Source organism: Symphalangus syndactylus, chromosome 22 (genome assembly GCF_028878055.3).
Source record: "Symphalangus syndactylus isolate Jambi chromosome 22, NHGRI_mSymSyn1-v2.1_pri, whole genome shotgun sequence".
In the NCBI taxonomy this organism is placed as follows: domain Eukaryota; kingdom Metazoa; phylum Chordata; class Mammalia; order Primates; family Hylobatidae; genus Symphalangus; species Symphalangus syndactylus.
Window position 1 is genome coordinate 65,060,624 of NC_072444.2, and position 19,452 is coordinate 65,080,075.

Sequence of the window (19,452 nt, forward strand, 5' to 3'; positions counted from 1 at the left end):
TCCTCCTACCTCAGCCTCCCAAAGTGCTGGGATTACAGGCATGAGCCACTGCACCTAGCCCATAATAATAAACTCTTACAATTTAACTTGATAACAAATAATAGCTAATGTCAAATATGCTGAAGATGTAATTAAAATCACTAATCATCTATAAACAATAAATATTTTTAATAAAAAATATTCTATTATTATACTTTAAGTTCTAGGGTACATGTGCACAACATGCAGGTTTGTTACATATGTATACATGTGCCATGTTGATGTGCTGCACTCATTAACACATCATTTACATTAGGTATATCTCCTAATGCTATCCCTCCCCCCTACCCCCACCCCACAACAGGCCCCAGTGTGTGATGCTCCCCTTCCTGTGTCCAAGTGTTCTCATTGTTCAATTGCCACCTGTGAGTGACAACATATGGTGTTTGGTTTTTCGTCCTTGCAATAGGTTGCTGAGAATGATGGTTTCCAGCTTCATCCATGTCCCTACAAAGGACATGAACTCATCCTTTTCTATGGCTGCATAGTATTCCATGGTGTATATGTGCCACATTTTCTTAATCCAGTCTATCATTGATGGACATTTGAGTTGGTTCCAAGTCTTTGCTATTGTGAATAGTGCCGCAATAAACATACGTGTGCATGTGTTTTTATAGCATCATGATTTATAATCCTTTGGGTGTATACCCAGTAATGGGATGGCTGGGTCAAATGGTATTTCTAGTTCTAGATCCTTGAGGAATCGACACACTGACTTCCACAGTGGTTGTCAGTGGGAATGTAAACTGGTTCAGTGTAAAAATGTTCCTATTTCTCCACATCCTCTCCAGCACCTGTTGTTTCCTGACATTTTAATGATGGCCATTCTAACTGGTGTGAGATGGTATCTCATTGTGGTTTTGATTTGCATTTCTCTGATGGCCAGTGATGATGAGCATTTTTTCATGTGTCTGTTGGCTGCATAAATATCTTCTTTTGAGAAGTGTCTGTTCATATCCTTCGCCCACTTTGTGGTGGGGTTGTTTTTTTCTTGTAAATTCATTTTAGTTCTTTGTAGATTCTGGATATTAGCCCTTTGTCAGATGAGTAGACTGCAAAAATTTTCTCCCATTCTGTAGGTTGCCTGTTCACTGTGATGGTAGTTTCTTTTGCTGTGCAGAAGCTCTTTAGTTTAATTAGATCCCACTTGTCTAATTTGGCTTTTGTTGCCATTGCTGTTGGTGTTTTAGACATGAAGTCCTTGCCCATGCCTATGTCCTGAATGGTATTATAGCCTAGGTTTCCTTCTAGGGTTTTTATGGTTTTAGGTCTAACATTTAAGTCTTGAACCTGCCTTGAATTAATTTATGTATAAGGTGTAAAGAAGGGATCCAGTTTCAGCTTTCAACATATGGCTAGCCAGTTTTCCCAGGACCATTTATTAAATAGGGAATCCTTTCCCCATTGCTTGTTTTTGTCAGATTTGTCAAAGATCAGATGGTTGTATATGTGTAGTATTATTTCTGAGGGCTCTGTTCTGTTCCATTGGTCTATATCTCTGTTTTGGTACCTGTATCATGCTGTTTTGGTTACTGTAGCCTTGTAGTATAGTTTAGAGTCAGGTAGCGTGATGCCTCCAGCTTTGTTCTTTTGGCTTAGGATTGTCTTGGCAATGAGGGCTCTTTTTTGGTTCCATATGAATTTTAAAGTAGTTTTTTTCCAATTCGGTGAAGAAAGTCATTAGTAGCTTGATGGGGATGGCATTAAATCTATAAATTACCTTGGGCAGTATGGCCATTTTCAAGATATTGATTCTTCCTATCCGTGAGCATGGAAATTTCTTCCATTTGTTTGTGTCCTCTTTTATTTTGTTGAGCAGTGGTGTATAGTTCTCCTTGAAGAGGTCCTTCACATCCCTTGTAAGTTGGATTCCTAGGTATTTTATTCTCTTTGAAGCAATTGTGAATGGGAGTTCACTCATGATTTGGCTCTCTGTCTGTTATTGGTGTATAAGAATGCTTGTGATTTTTGCACATTGATTTTGTATCCTGAGACTTTGCTGAAGTTGCCTATCAGCTTAAGGAGATTTTGGGCTGAGACAATGGGGTCTTCTAGATATACAATCATGTCATCTGCAAACAGGGACAATTTGACTTCCTCTTTTCCTAATTGAGTACCCTTTATTTCTTTCTCCTGCCTGATTTCCCTGGCCAGAACTTCCAACACTATGTTGAGCAGGAGTGGTGAGAGATGGCATCCCTGTCTTGTGCCAGTTTTCAAAGTGAATGCTTCTAGTTTTTGCCCATTCAGTATGATATTGGCTGTGGGTTTGTCATAAGTAGCTCTTATTATTTTGAGATACGTCCCATCAATACCTAATTTATTGAGTTTTTAGCATGAAGCGTTGTTGAATTTTGTCAAAGGCCTTTTCTGCATCTATTGAGATAATCCTGTGGTTTTTGTCGTTGGTTCTGTTTATATGCTGGATTACGTTTAATGATTTATTTTGAACCAGCCTTGCATCCCAGGGATGAAGCCCACTTGATCATGGTGGATAAACGTTTTGATGTGCTGCTGGATTCGGTTTGCCAGTATTTTATTCAGGATTTTTGCATCGATATTTATCAGGGATATTGGTCTAAAATTCTCTTTTTTTGTTATGTCTCTGCCCAGCTTTGGTATCAGGATGATGCTGGCCTCATAAAATCAGCTAGGGAGGATTCCCTCATTTTCTATTGATTGGAATAGTTTCAGAAGGAATGGTACCAGCTCCTCCTTGTACTTCTGGTAGAATTCGGCTGTGAATCCATCTGGTCCTGGACTTTTTTTGGTTGGTAGGCTATTAATTATTGCCTCTATTTCAGAGCCTGTTATTGGTCTATTCAGGGATTCAACTTCTTCCTGGTTTAGTCTTGGGAGGGTGTATGTGTCCAGGAATTTATCCATTTCTTCTAGATTTTCTACTTTATTTATTTGCATAGAGGTGTTCATGGTATTCTATGATGGTAGTTTGTATTTCTGTGGGATCGGTGGTGATATCCCCTTTATCATTTTTTATTGCATCTATTTGATTCTTCTCTCTTTTTTTCTTTATTAGTCTTGCTAGCAGTCTATCAATCAATTTTGTTGATCTTTTCAAAAAACCAGCTCCTGGGCTCATTGATTTTTTTGAAGGGTTTTTTGTGTCTCTATTTCCTTCAGTTCTGCTCTGATCTTAGTTATTTCTTGCCTTCTGCTAGCTTTTGAGTGTGTTTGCTCTTGCTTCTCTAGTTCTTTCTTTTAATTGTGATGTTAGGGTGTCAATTTGAGACCTTTCCTGCTTTCTCTTGTGGGCATTTAGTGCTATAAATTTTCCTCTACACACTGCTTTAAATGCATCACAGGTATTCTGGTATGTTGTGTCTTTGTTCTCATTGGTTTCAAAGAACATCTTCATTTCTGCCTTCATTTTGTTATGTACCCAGTAGTCATTCAGGAGCAATAATAAATATTATTAAGGTCTATATTTTATTTAAACATTGTATTGCTCATAAGAAAAATGGAAATGCCTTGGAATCTCATAGAATTCTTTAAATTTCACTTATATAATATGTCCCTTACATAGCAAAATCTGTCTCAGTAAAAATGGCTGAATATAAAATATTTCATCACTAATATTTAAAGGAACAATATCAATTTGGTGCAGTGTTAAATAATTTGGTTTTGGTATTAGGGAGACCTGGGAATAAAGTCACGTTTGATATTTAAATTGTGTAACTTTAGAGAACATAGATTTCCTCTCTACATCACATTCTGTAAACAACAATAGCAAAACCTATTGTGTACAGGTAAAACACATGGCACAATGCCTGCCACATAGCCAGTCCACAGTAACTGGAAGTTTTACTATTAGTAGTATTGGCATTATTACTACTATTAATATTATATTAATATTATTATTAAACAAATTATCTATGCTTAGGCTATTATTTAAACTTGACTGAGTATATGCCCTTGCTAAGAAGCTTCATATTAAATCCTATTGCTAATTTTTTTCTTGATTTTATACTTTTGAACATAAGATGCCCATAAGTCAATTCATATATATCAGTTGAAATAATATATTTTTAAGTATATAACAACAGGATATTTTCTATTATATGGATAAATAACTGCATGGATATTGTAAAGATTTATCATTAGTTCCCATTAAAGAAACATTAAATTTATATGATTTGGTTACATTGTACCTCTAGTAAATGGACCTATTTATATGTCACCTTTAGTAATATACTTATAGTCAGCTATTTCTTTGATAAATGGACCTATTTATATGTCACCTTTAGTAATATACTTATAGTCAGCTATTTGTCTGATATGGGCAGATAGTGCTGATTTTCAGTGATAATAAGTAATGTATTAGAGCACTTAATTTGTAATAATCAAGGTTCTCAGATTCTGGTCTTAACCACTCTAGATCACATCTGAAAAATGTCACAATGTAAACATAATAAAGTAGTAAAAATTAAGTAACATATCTAAAGACTATAGCAGAATTCTTATTTATTGAGCATTCGCAATATAGCAATTGCTATATTAAAGATAATAATTTCCAAAATAGTACACTTTGCTCAATATAGAAATTACTACCTATTTGCTAATAATTTTAGAGTAAAATTTGTTGGGATACTTTTTGTCAAGTAATATATCAATCACTATTGACACCCATTTTCTCAAAAGCAATATTCTTTCATTTGAATATTGTAGAGGTATATGATGTTGATCTTTTTCAATAACTTGCTGCAATCCTGGTGAGTGTCTGTCTTTAAAAGCTAGATTTATTTGATACACAGTTATTAAGCTGATTATAAAAACACTATTGATATAATTTAATGAATAATGTCAAAGTATGCAAAAAACTCTCTCTGTTTAATATTGGACAGATATGTTATGATTTGTTTTCCTCTATCTACACAACGCTTGAACAAGTATGGCTGATTGCCACAAAGGAATGCTAGCAAAAGTACTTCCTTCTGAGCTTTCTGTGACATAGTAACCGATTATTATTTCTGTGCAGTAGATACATGCTACTGAGCATTATTAGTCTGCTCTCTTTTTAAGCCAGTTTTTAATTCATACTCATTTTTCTCTGTGAACCATGACACTTATTCCCATTTAGCTTGGTTCTGGTTGAGTCAGTCTGAGGCTTTCAAATTTTTGTCTTTGAGTATGATGTTTTATACCTAACTAGTTTTATGTATATACATGATTTTTTAGTTCAGTTGGTCTGATAAAAACATTGAGTGTAAGGAATAGCAGTATTTAAGTGACACTTGAACAGCAGAGCATACTTATAAATGTTTACATTTAATGCCCTTCTATGAAAATACTATCAAAATATGACATAATACTTAAAACATTTTTACTATTTGGACAGTAGCCACATTCCTGTCCCTTTATATAGCCTAGACATCAAAAACTGAGACAAAGTACCACCGTGTCATCCAGTTAGTTACAGGATTGCGATAGAAAAGCCTATCTCCTGACCTCTTGTCCCCAAGACTACACTCTTTTGTGAATTTGTCTTGACTTCGGACTTTGATTCAAGTAATAAAAGTTCTGAATGCTTTTAAAAAAAATGCTAGTCTTTTCAATAAGGAGATTTGACATTCTACTTAATGTAATGTTTTCCTGGATTTAAAATGAGTGTCCATTTATAAATCTAGCAAGTTAACTGTAGCTGTCGGGTTTTCTTAAGTATAAAAAAGATTACACAGAACTATTCAGCAAAGCCTGACAAAGAAAAAGAAGAATTGTGGGCTTTATCTAGCTCCCTCCCAGGTACTTCTTAATATATTCTGATATGCTTCAAATTATGGGTCACAATTTATTTATACTTCTAGAAAGTTTATTTTCAGCCAGCATTGTGGAAATAAGATTGAAGCATTTTTGTCTTTTCTGTGAATATAAGTAAGCTAACTTAAGCCTTCTAACATTAGCCCAGAGAGCTGTAAGATTGAATAGTTTAGTATTGCTCTCACCATATGGTCCAAACGAATCACTAACTGTGACTCATGAAGCCAGCAGCAAAATTCGACAGACTCTTACTTTTATTCTCTCACAGGTATGTTATGAAGATTCAAAGGGAGAGAATAGTGTCTGGCACTTAGTAAGCAACCAGTAAAAATAATTATCATGATCCTGACAATATTTTAATTTCTAATAATAGTAGTTTCTAATAATTATTGTTGCTATTTTAATTTTCAATAATAACAACAATACATGTTAAGTGTGAGGTATCTGGAAAATACAGAAGTATAAAGAAGGATCTATTTCTTTATACAGATATTTTATGTAGACATAATTTGCCTCCTAGGCTCATATTATACAGCAGTTGTATATTCTGTTCTTTTTGAATTTAAGTTTTTATCTCCAATTTTGTAATACTACAAATAACACAATCAAATGTTCTCACTTCTAAATTTTGTTCTTTTTTGTTACTACATAATCCTTGGGACATATTTCAAAAAGTGTTAATATTTAGTCAAAGGGCATTGACAACTTTTTAAACCCTTGCTGAGTATTTCAAAATTGCTTGCTGCAAAGTTCGCATCATGAGTGTTTTCTTCTGGTAGTGATTTGTAAATGCTGGTTTCATCCACGTCTGACTGGGTTCCTCCTCTGCTTTCTGCTCCCCAAACTCCTGCATATATGTATGAGACTTATCTTTTGCCACTTTCTTATTGTGCTTTCTGTGTTTTTTCTACTTGCTTTGTTAGAGTTATAATTTCCTATCTCACATACTTGTTAAATTATATTCTCTATTTTGTGTTTTCAATTTTAACATCATTAATTATTTACCTGAAAATGATCATACTAACACAATCTACAGATTCAATGCAATTTCTATCAAAATACCAACATCATTCTTCCCAGAATTAGGAAAAACAATCCTGAAATCATACGGAACCCCAAAAAAAGGCCTGAATAGCCAAAGTAATTATAAGCAAAAAGAAACTGGAGGCATTACATTACCTGACTTCAAATTATACCACAAGGCTATAGTAACCAAACTAGCATGGTTCTGGTATAAAAATAGATACATGGATCAATGGAACAGAATAGAGAACCCAGGAATAAAGCTACATGCTTATGGCCAACTGATCTTTGATTAAATTAATTAACAGAGATATACAATGTGGAAAGGACACCCTATTCAATAAATGGTCCTGGGAAAATTGGATTGCCACATGCAGAAGAATGAAACTGCAGCCCTAACTCTCACTATATACAAAAACAAACTCGAGATGAATTTAAAATTTAAATGTAAGAACTGAAACTATAAAAAATGCTAGAAGAAAACCTAGGAAAAACTTTCCTGGGCACTGGCCTAGGCAAAACATTTATAACTAAAACTTCAAATGCATCATAAACAAAAGTAGATAAATGGGACTTAATTAGACTAAAACACTTCTGCATAGCAAAATAAATAATTAACAGACTGAACAGACAACCGGAACAATGGGAGAAATTATTTGCAAATTATGCATCTGACAAAGGGCTAATATCCAGAATCTAAAAGGAACTCAAACAATTCAACTATAACAAAAAAACCCCAAATAACCCTATTAAAATGTGGTTAAAGAACATGAACAGACACTTTTCAAAAGAAAACATACAAATGGCCCACAAGTATATACATAATCACTAGAGAAATATAAATTACAATGAAATACCATCTTACATCAGTTAAAATGGCTACTATTAAAAAGCCAAAAAATAACAAATGACAAGGTTGTAGAGACAAGGGAACACTTATACGCTGTTGGTGGGAATGTAAATTAGTACAGCCTCTATGGGAAATAGTATGGAGATTTCTCAAATAGCTAAAAATAAAACTACCATTTGATACAACAGTCTCACTACTGAGTATATTTTCACCTAATGGGAAAAAATATCATTATATCAAAAAGATACTGCACATGTATGTTTATGACAGCAATATTCACAATAGGAAAAACATGGAATCAACCTACATGTTCAATGAATGACTGGATAAAGAAAATGTGGCATACACACACATACACACACACCATGGGATACTACTTAGGCGTAGAAAAGAATAAAATCATGTTTTTTTGTAGTAATATGGATGAAACTGAAGGCCATTATCTTGAGCAAAACATCTCAGAAAGTCTATTACCACCTGTTCTTACTTACAAATAGGAGCTAAATCATGTGTACACATAGACATGCTGTGGAATAATAGACATTGGAGAAGTGGAAGGGTGGGAGGAGGGTAAAGGATAAGAAATTACTTAATGGGTAAAATGTACACTATTCAGCTAATGGTTACACTAACAGTCCAGACTTCACCACTACACAATATATCCATGTAACAAAACTGCACTTGTATTCCCTAAATTAACACAAAAAAGCCCAAAAAAGGCAAGTAGAACCAAATATCCAGTTTTCAGCATTCCCAAATATAATTAATACCTATGTTAAGGGAGCTAGGATGCGAAGATTGATTTAAATGTCTTCATTTAAATGAGAAGTGAAAGAAAAGCAAAGATGAGCAGTTTAAATGAATGTTCACTCTTTAAGATATCAGTTAGGTGACTGTGTATTTTATGCCCCACGTACATATGTGACTTGAGATCCTTTACTACATATGTTTTGTCATTAGTTTCGTAATGTTCCAAAGTTATCCAAAAATTCTGATTTAACTTGACTTTGAGCAATTCTACCATCTGATTTGGGGACAGTTACCAAGACAGAAAACCCCTGAATGAATGAGAAGGAATGCTCTTTATTTCCAGGGGGAAAAAAAAATCCTTAACTGCCAAAGTCCTCAGATGTGGTGGCAGAGAGAGCTACAATGACAGCTTCTGCCTTCTTGTTGTGGTATTCACTTAAAATATTCAATTCAAACGTGTTGCCCACCATATCCCAAATTGCACTTTCACCTCTTAACCTAGCTAGCTGTGCTTTTGCATATTTACAAACTCCCAAAGTAAGATCTGCTTCCCCTCAGCATAACTCCAAACTTTAGGAGTAGAAGAAAGTAACTGGGAATGTTGTCTCAAAAGTACAAACCCTCGAGTTCCATTCCTCTAAATCAACTGGGTAGGAAAGGTTGACTCACTTTGATATAAACATTAAAAGACTAAATAACAGACCTATAGCAGTAAAAAAATACCAAACATCATGAATATACTATAGAGAATAAATGTTCATAAAAGTAAAGATTAAGTGTAAATATAGCTGTTAACAGCAAACATGTCTTAATGATATCTATGATGCATAAAAACTTTCAAAAATTTTCTCTATTTTCAATAAGAAATGCTTAATACTATGCTTTACTCTGATTTCAATTATTTTGTCAAAAGCAAATTTTGTCTTAAATCTATCCTCCTATGAGCAGGTCATAAAAATGAACTACATGGATCCTTATTGATATAATCGATATCAAAATATTTTATTTTTAGTGTTCATTATTACAAACAACCTTAAGGAATGAGAAAAACTCATTCCTACATGTAAAATTTTAATTATGCCTCACAGATGTGTACTTTTAATTAACTAGTGACATTTCTTTTGTTCAATTATTATTGTTCTATACAACTGTCATAAACTTATAAATTATAATTAAGCCTGCCCCAAACCCTAGTTATATAGTGTCCACATAGGAATTTGCCCAAAGGCTTAACTGTAAGTAAACCAACAATGAATAAATCCATGAATTGCTCACTGGGATTTGTTTAACAAATTAACATTTGTGTGGAGATAATGAGGTTCTATAGTCTATAATACCAAACAATGTTTTTATAAAACCACATTTTAAAAGTGAAAAATGCTTTTTAAGTGACTTAATTACATATCATATAATTATTAGATGCAATGAAATAAACTACATGTCTGTATCTCATATTGAATCCATGTAAGAACTAATTTATATTATTAATTTAAAAAACATTTTTCCTGAACATATTATGTATGTAAATTAGGATATAATTGTGTGCACAGATAAAATTGAACTACAGATTTTGAGCATGCACTAAAGTTTAGACAAATGATTTCAACAAAACATTAAAAGTTGTGCTGTATCTGTATACAACTCCGGGTGCATCAACAAGACAGCAAATTCAATGTTTTGTAGAGATTTATCCCTGCAGATGCATTGCACGTTCAATAGACAGCAATAATTTGGAATTTCAAATTGTTTACTTGGCCTAAATATAAATATAGATAAATCATCCAGCTATAACACCATGGTTTTCATTATCTCAATGAGAAAATTAAGTTACCAATTGAATAATAAAATTTCCAAACAATTCATTTTTTATGAGAAAAACTTTTTCCTTAAAGGAGATGTTATGTGTGTTACTAAAATACACACACGTATTCCTTGAACCTGAATTCTTATTTGTATATTCAGTAAAGGAGCCAGTACTACAATTTTTCTTATAGTAACAGAATATACTTTATGAACTAGCCTCCCTTAACAAAATAAAAATATGTGGTAAGACTCCTGGTGCCTTTTATATTTCAATCTAATCAAACTCCTGATTTTTTCAGAATGCTATTAAGTAGTTAGAATAATTTCATTATGAATTAATAAGAAAATATTTATAGACAAAATTATCAAACTTTTCCTATTAGAATGCATTTCAGAAACAGCTTGATTTTTCAGATCCACACTGAAAATTCTTCATGTAACTCTCTCAGTTAGCACTACATAAAATACTTCAAAATGTAGCATAAACAATAGAAGCCGTGAGAACTCCCAGTAAGATAGAAATTAACCATGTAGGGGAATGTGAAAATAATATAGAATTTTCCATTTGACTAAATTTGCATTTATGGTAGTAAAATTAAATGTTCATAGATTGCACTATGATAGTTGCATAGTAAAATTAAATGTTCATAGATCGCACTATAATAGTTGCATAATATCCCTTGCACTGAATATTGGAATTTGCAAATTAGATTTTTATTATGCATTGGGGTTATTTTTTCCTCATGGAACATATTTTAAATTTAATACAATAGAAGAATATGTTTCTATGTTCATTTATGTGCTGTACAGAACACTTTCTGCAAACATGGCTATTGCATAAATTAATAATAATCTCAAATACATCCTGAGATGTAGAAACCTTGTATTTCCAAAGCATGTTATATGATACAGTGTGATGCCAAAAGAGTAGTAACAATTTTAGATGAGAATCAGGATGCTATCAGATTCTCTGTTACAGTTTATTTACATTTAAAATAATCCTAATTTTCAATAACAATTGATTTTTAGCATTAGGAAAACTATTTGTGCAACAACAACAAAAAAAAACCATAAACTTTGGGGTCAAATAAACTTTGGGGTCAAACATAGTAAGCTTGGAAAATTGGCTCTACCAACCATTCTGAGCCAGGGGCAAATTATGTATAAACACTGAGCCTGTCACATGGCACATGCTCAACCCAGAGTAATGACCATTAGTATTGTTAAATTTTGGGCTTGAACTTTTATATACTGAATTTAGAACAAATGCCATTGATTTAATTTTGTGTTAGCATATTGTGTTTGTTAGTCTATTGTTTATTAAGATATTAGGAAGTATATTTGTAACATTAAACATTTTTGATTCATATATAAGGAAAACTGCAAAAGATTTGACAAACAATGACACTGAAATATTTACCTAGAACTGATGGTACGCAAGTTCCTCCATTCTGGCAGTAGTTGCTACAGTGGTTGACTTCACATCTTTCTCCTGAATAACTAGGCCAACAGTGACACCTCAAATCACCTTTCTCATTTAAAATGCATCTTCCTCCATTTTCACAAGTTAACTTACATGAATCATCTGTTTATGAGAAGAAATGTACAAATGAGCATGTTTTCAAGGAGTAATTTAATAACATAATTCAAATAGATACAATATTTAAATACTAGGATCTTTTGTTTCCATAAAATAATTACCCCAAGTACAAAAGAAGAAAATATTAAATACTATCTGAAAACAGATTCTAGTTGTTGAATGGTAAATATACATATTAAATTAATATGTATTCTTTAAATTTAAAGCATTATTAACCTTTTCTTGTATTTGTAAAATATTGAATAGTAAAACTAACTGAAACTTTCTAAAAGTAATATATTTTCATCTTCTTTCTTTTATTTTTACTGAGACAGGGGCTTGCTCTGTCACCCAGACTGGTGGGCAGTGGCATGATCACAGCTCACTGCAGCCTCAACTTCCTGGGCCTCAGTGATCCTCCCACCTCCACTTTCCAAGTAGCTGGGACTATACTGTGCACCCCCACACGTGGCCAATTTTTAAATTTTTTGTAGAGACAGGTTCCCACTGTGTTGCCTAGGCTTCTAAAAGTATTATATTTTCCAACCAAGAAATCTTCCTTATAATATGGACAAACATAGCTTATTTTTAGGAGTAGTTGCTATTAAAAAAGAAAACTTTAAATTTGTAAGATACATTTATAGCATATGCACACACATACACACTATTTGTTCTATAGTGTATGCATGTGTGAATATACATACTGAGAAATATTTACATGAAGAGAGAGTCTTCGATGTTGGTCCTTATTAACCATATGTAAATGTCCCAAACTAAAAGTCATTGAGATTTGGTACAAGTTGGTGATAGAACAGTGTCAGAAACATTTCTGTGTGTAACATTTATCCTAAATGATTCTGTAGAGTCTACCTACTTAAGAACATTTTGACTCAGAATAAAAAAGGTTGGACATTCCTTGGGGTAGCAAAATTATTTTTAACAATATGACAAGTATAATTTATGATAAAGAGGTTTGGAATCATTTTCTAGGTTATTTTTCTGTGCATATTGACATGGCCTTCTCCATTAGAAATGCTGCTTTGCTTTGAGCAACGTACAGTGTTCAATGGAACAAAACTGATTGAGAAAGTTGTAATAAGCATTCTATTCTAGAATATGCCCTTTACTATAGTAATGCCCATTTTTATAGTTAAAGTAGGTAAAATCAAAACAATTTATGATCCTTATTCAAGATACACTGGCACATACATGACAGAAGCTTGAATATATCACTGCAATGATTTCAAGAGCATCTTTAAGCACCTCAGTGGCTTCAAATGACACAGTGATTCAAGTATCACGTCCACTGTCATAAATAGAAACTGTCAGCAGTGCCATACAATTCTGAGACTTGCCTCATTGAAAAGTTTCTAATATATTGTCATGTAGGCAGGATTCAGATTGGCATTACTGAAGTTTGTATTTGTAATATGAATAACTCTCATGACGTAATAGAAATATATTATAAAAAATTACAGTGGTATAATGAGACCCGTGTAGGTCCTCATTCTGCTGCTTACTAGGCATACAAGTTACCTGATTTGAGCCTCAGTTACTTCACTTTAAAATGTCCTTAATGACAAATATACAAGTTAACTCAGGTTTGTATGAATAGTAAATAAGAAATGGGAAAAATATATAAAATTGTAATACTTTGTAAATATTAAGTACATAAGTGTTAAGTATGTACCATACACACTTATATACAAATGAAAATTCGACTTCTAGCCCTTATTGACTATATCTAGACTAGGAGAAAGATGAAGCGCTGACAGTTGGGTCTTCAAAGTGTACTGTGAAATTTCAACAGGCAACTGATATGCTCATTTGTTAAAGTAAGCAAGTAGCAGTCTTATTCAGCATCATTGACCGAGTGCCCACAAGGTTTACAGAGGATGGAGCGCCAGTGGAATACCATCTAGGCAGACCTATGGGTGAGCACTGGAGGAAATGAATGAAAGTTACTGTGAGTGGACCTGGATTGGAGAGGGTAAAGAAAGGAATTACAATAGGTAAGTGATTTTGAAGAAATAAGCAGTAAGAGAAGATCCGTGGATTTTAGACTCCACCCCAAAAGTAATGTGGTGTCTTGGAAGGGTAATCACTTTGATTAAATGTAAGATTTTCTCTTAAATTACAAGAATGGGCTTTGAGGTTTCTGAAATCATGCCTTTTAAGCAGGGTTGAAAGAGCAAAACACATCTCCAAAAAAAGTTTTAGATCGTGGATAAGTGTATATGTAGATAAGCAAGATTCCTTCTTTCAAGCATAAAATGATACGATTTGGTGACTCAATGCAGCAAAAAACTTGTTTCGTTTTCTTACCTACTTCGAAGTGACATATTGATTTTAAAGGGTTATGTGTCTACTTTTTGCAAGGTATTGTGCTAGCCATTCTATGCACGTTATTGCTAGAATTTCCAATAACTCTGGAAATGGGTACTCTGGGTGACACAGAGATACTGGGATGCATTGTGTGACAATTAACAGAGTGGACCACCTACATTCACCCTGGGGTGCCATCATTTACTAAGTAATGTTAGACAATCAAATGAGCTTCTAATGCTTCCATTTTATCTGTAAAATAGAAATTACTAGATAATAAAATCTGAAGATTAAATTCATATATGTCTACACACATACATAGAATTATGCTTTCCTCATAGGTTTTCAAAATATTTACTATTATTACTACTGTCAGTGATAGTAATATTAGTAGTATTTATTGTTACTTCAATGTTATAAAGAATAAACTGAGAACAAGGGAGGCAGGTACAGAGTCCAAGTACAACAAAGTTATTTAAGTGGTAGACTTTGGCCTAAGCTAAAGCTTCATCTCAGCCCTGCACTAGGTCATGTCCTTGCAGGGTATTCATAGAGTTTAGATTTCTGGATACATAATTTGGACCAAACAAAGAGGAAAGGAGGAGGATTACATAGAAGAGGCTGTGGAAACATGGGATTACACAGAAGAGGATTACATAAAAGAGGAAGGGAAAGCCAACAAAAACTGTCTGAAACTTGACTCTAAACAATACTTGTAACATCAGAGGCAATGTAAAAGTCCCTTGGTAGCATTATTGGTTTATTTCTGTGCATTATCCTAATCTCTCTACGAAATGCCTCTCTCACCCAAATATTCTAAGTAGATACAGTACAGAGGAGGCACCTGTGAGGGCAATGGGTAAGGGATTATGTGGAACTGCTGAAGGTATGACATTTCTACAGAAAAGTTGTTCACAGTTAAAGGATCTGTTTCCGAGAGGTTAAGTGGAATAGATACCTTTGCAGAGTTTACCTCTGTGATGCAGTCTAACAATATTTGGAAATGTTTACTTGATTCTCGTATTACCCCATCGCAGTTGAGATAACAGCTACTCTGATTGGGAGAATGGATAAAGGGGAAGAGAGCATCCCAGGGCCATGACGGCATCCCTTTTCAATAATTGGCACCAAAATGCCCATCCAAAATACCAATCATGATTCACACTTAGCTCTCTGTTACGAATTTTCCAACCTTATTACCCAAAACAGGGCTTCACACTTCTACATACTAACTAAAATGAATGACTTATTATTTTCTTTACCCACCATGTTTCCATACTTCTCAGACAGCTTTTCTGTCTCAGTGTCCTCCTCCCTCCTTCCATTTAATCTAAATCCAATCTGCCTTTGCAGACCATGTTTAAGTGTCATATCCTATAGGAAATTCTGACTGATCCCCTCTTTGAATAATAATCTGAATTCTCCTAATAGTTTTAACTCTGTGGCTTGTGTCATTGTCCACATAAATATCTATTTATTGGTGCTTATCTTATTCTTCAATTCATCTTTTCAAACCCTTCGGCTCTGCATATCAAATGCTTAAAGAATATATATTAAATGAAAGTACTACAATAGTTTTAGACACTGAGTGCCTTATAAAGATCAGAAGTCTTCAAATTGGATGTAACCTTCAGCAGAGAACAAAGAGAAAAATCATGCAGAGGTGGAGATGCTGCCTGAGGGTAAGGACCCAGAGTCCACGTGAGGAGTGCATTCTAGCGGAGGGAAATACAACAGGTAACAAACCCTGCCATGAAAAATGTTTGCTGTGATCCTCCAGTGATTTTGGAGCACTACATTTTTTTTTTTTTCCTTTTTGTGGAGAATGGGTACTTGTTATGTTGCCCAGGCAGGTCTCGAACCCCTGGGCTCAAGCTGTCCTCTGGTCTCTGCCTCCTTAAGTGCTGTGATTACATGTGTGAGCCACCGTGCCTGGCAAGAGCACTGCCTTTGTGTCTGTGACATAAAATTTAGTATGTGTGGCCGGGTGTTGTAGTTCCTGCCTGTAATCCCAGCACTCTGGGAGGCTTAGGCAGGCGGATCACCTGAGGTCAGGAGTTCGAGATCAGGCTGGCCAACATGGCAAAACCCCATCTCTACTAAAAATACACACACACAAAATTATGCAGGCATAGTGACACATACCTGTAGTCCCAGCTACTTGGGAGGCTGAGGCAGAATTGCTTGAACCCAGGAGGTAGAGGTTGCAGTGAGCCGAGATCATGCCACTGCACTCCAGCCTGGGTGACAGCAAGACTCTGTCTCAGTAAGAATGAATGAATAAAATAATTTTTAAAAGTATTGTGTGTGGATTTTCTTTTAGTAACAATATTTTCCCCATTATACCTAATGTCTTGAATATGAGGTAATTTATTTATTGTCAGTCTAGCTGGCTATTCAAGGGACATGTTTTCTTTCCTTGTGCTATCATACTGTTTTGTGTTTTATTTATTATTCCAGCTTCTAGTTTCTGAAATACAAACTGCATGAATGAAAAAATCTTATCCATTTTGTTTCTAAGTTAGTTTTTAGTTTTTACATTAGTGTTATGCCTTCTTCATCAGCCCTCAAAATATTTATTATTATTATTCTTTGTGGTAATAGCAGAAGCAGTAGTAATAGTAGTAGTAGTATTGTAAGTCCCATTTTACAGAGAAGAAGCTAAAATTTGGTTTCTAAATTAGTTCTCAATTTCTAAGTTAGTGTTTGGCACACAAGAGGTAATCAATAGAAGTGTATTGAATAAATAAATGGATTTTTGGGCTGAGTTGAAACCCATAGCAGAATGTTCTCAAAAAATATTGTCTTATCTAATAGAAGAGTTATAAAAAATCTCTTTTGGGTCTGTCAGTGACTTCAAAGTTCTCTATCTGTTGTTAAGTGCCTGTAAATGTTCAATGCTGCTTTGTGAATAAATGCAGAATGAATTGTTTGAAAGTCTTCTTCAGAGAAAAGTACAGTTTACACAGGCATTCAAGAACCGCTGCTATCAAGGTAGCTAAATTGATGATGGAACAGATAATTTCACTCCATTTCACTAGGTGTGAAATTTTATGATAAGGATTAATTCATTATTTACAGAATAATAAAGTATACCTACCTAACAGGCTGTCATCATTGCAGGTGCCATTAATCAAATATTTTCCTTCTGGACACACACAAGTGGCCCCAGAAGGATTTAGCAAGCAAAGAAATTCACATGCTAAATCCAAGCATGGATTGGGTACTGGTTAAACAAAAGAAAACAAAGAAATGTGTAAATATAGATACAGTAGGCTTCAAAAGCATAAAATTAAATAAGGGGAAATGATTAATTAGCAATGTTGAAAAGTAATCACATTTACTCAATATCATCATTTTCCTTTATAGGTGAAGAAAAATTACCCAATGCTGATCATAATAGTAAGTTTGCCTTATTTATATTTTCCAAAAGAGAGAAGAAATTATTCAAATCTATACTTTGTTACTTTTGCTTCTGACTAACTGCTTTTGGCATAAGAGTTGGTCTTAGAACCTGAAGTACCATTGGGACTGTGTTGGAAAGTAAAGCCAATGGAAGTTTTGGGGGGATCTAACCTTCATTTCAACAGCTTATTTCACAGAGCTGTTCTAACAGACAAAAACAATGCCCGCCCCCCGTATTTATTAATACAAAGGATGAAAATACATATGTAGCTTGTCAGTTCAAGGTACAGATGAACAATACGACTTTTTTTTGAAAAAGCATGTCTAAAATGGCTTCCTTTCCATCAAGTAGGAGTTTGTATGCACGTCTAAATGTGTGCCATACTTATTTTTGTTTAAATTTTTATCCAGTCAGTATCCTTTGCAGTCATAGCTGATTTTTGACCTTTCCTAGAGATTATTTCATCAGAATTAAACAGAAAGGGCACCCAGGTAGCTGAGCTGGTGACTATGAGAGTGGCTTTTTTTCTGGAAGAACCACTACTCAAGAGGGTTTTGTTTACTTTTTATGAATGTGGCAATATTCAACTATGAATATAAATTATCAACTATGAATATAAATTAAACAGAACTGGAGGATGAGAGAAACTGTCCTCATATTAACCTTGGAACCTTATATGCCAAATTATTGGTAAAGAGCAGCAAGACTTTGGACAAAATTTCAGGACATTTTAGGAAACTATATTTTGTTCTGTTGTGAGAACTGATTTGAATAAACACCAATTGTTATCTTTCCAGATAAATGCACAAAACAAGATAAAATCCATTTCATTTGCCATAAATAGTAATTACAAATAACCTTTGAACAGCATCTTGAAGAGTGAACTGATACATAAAGACAGATCATTAGAATTTCAGCCATATTATTATTTTTCACTTTGTTCTTCAATGTTTTTGATAGCTGTGTTAGAAACATATTTTCAAGAGAATTACCTTAATTACCTCGATGACTTACCCACTCCTTTCTAGGAGGGAGAGTAACAATAATAAGTCATATACAATAAATCAGAGAAAAGATACAACTCTTGGGAAGAGTTATTTTTGTATATATTTAAGAATGGAAGGTTAATACTATAATAGTTACTTGTTGATCGGTAATAAGAGTCAAAATGGATAACAATAAATTTCCTTACTTGTATAGTTTGTCTATACACTCACAAGGTTCTATTAAGAATTTTAGAAACTTTTAATTTCAAGAAAACATGGCCAAATGCTGAACATTTTCCCGATTACAGCAGAAATAGAATTATCTATATTTTGATTTTGGTAATTGAAAAAGGTTACTTAATTTACTGAGGTTAAGACATTTACATAGTTAAGATATTTAAAAATATATTCTTTTGAGAGAGATAAGAAAAAAATTTACCAATATAGACAACTTCATAATATATTATACTTACAGTCTAGTTGTTTATAATGATGAGATATCAAAACTCCTTTTGTTTTATCAATATTGAAATCTAAGTACTCTACTGAACCATGGCCAAATTTTTGTACTCGAAATACACCATTTTTAGGTCCTGCTCCATATATATAATCTTCAAAGACATCGATCCTATGTGGATGTAATAAACCTGGAATTTTAAAAAGGCAGTTATGAAAGTTTTAATATATATACTCAGACTTTAAAAAACTATGTTTATCCAAGACGATATTGAAAATCTTATTACTGCTTAAAAATAAACTTTCAGAACTGGAATATTTACAATATTAGCTATGAAGTTCTTAGAATTAATATATCTGAAGTAAGGATATGCAATATAGTAAACATGTTACTTAAAACATAAAAATACACTTCCATCATCATTTAATCATGTTTACCATCACAAAGCATTTTCTGGGG

At 33.6% G+C, this 19,452-nt stretch overlaps 1 protein-coding gene across 1 annotated transcript in view; it reads right to left on the bottom strand.

Annotated features, from left to right (window-relative positions):
* Window positions 1–19,452, bottom strand: part of LRP1B (LDL receptor related protein 1B) — a 1,943,477-nt gene that overhangs the window by 79,111 nt on the left and 1,844,914 nt on the right. The window contains exons 81-83 of the mRNA XM_055261032.2: window positions 19,010–19,183; window positions 17,245–17,370; window positions 11,661–11,825 (exon numbers count right to left, since the gene is read on the bottom strand). Coding sequence (XP_055117007.1) covers window positions 11,661–11,825; window positions 17,245–17,370; window positions 19,010–19,183 — 465 coding nt within the window. The remainder of the gene's footprint in view (window positions 1–11,660; window positions 11,826–17,244; window positions 17,371–19,009; window positions 19,184–19,452) is intronic.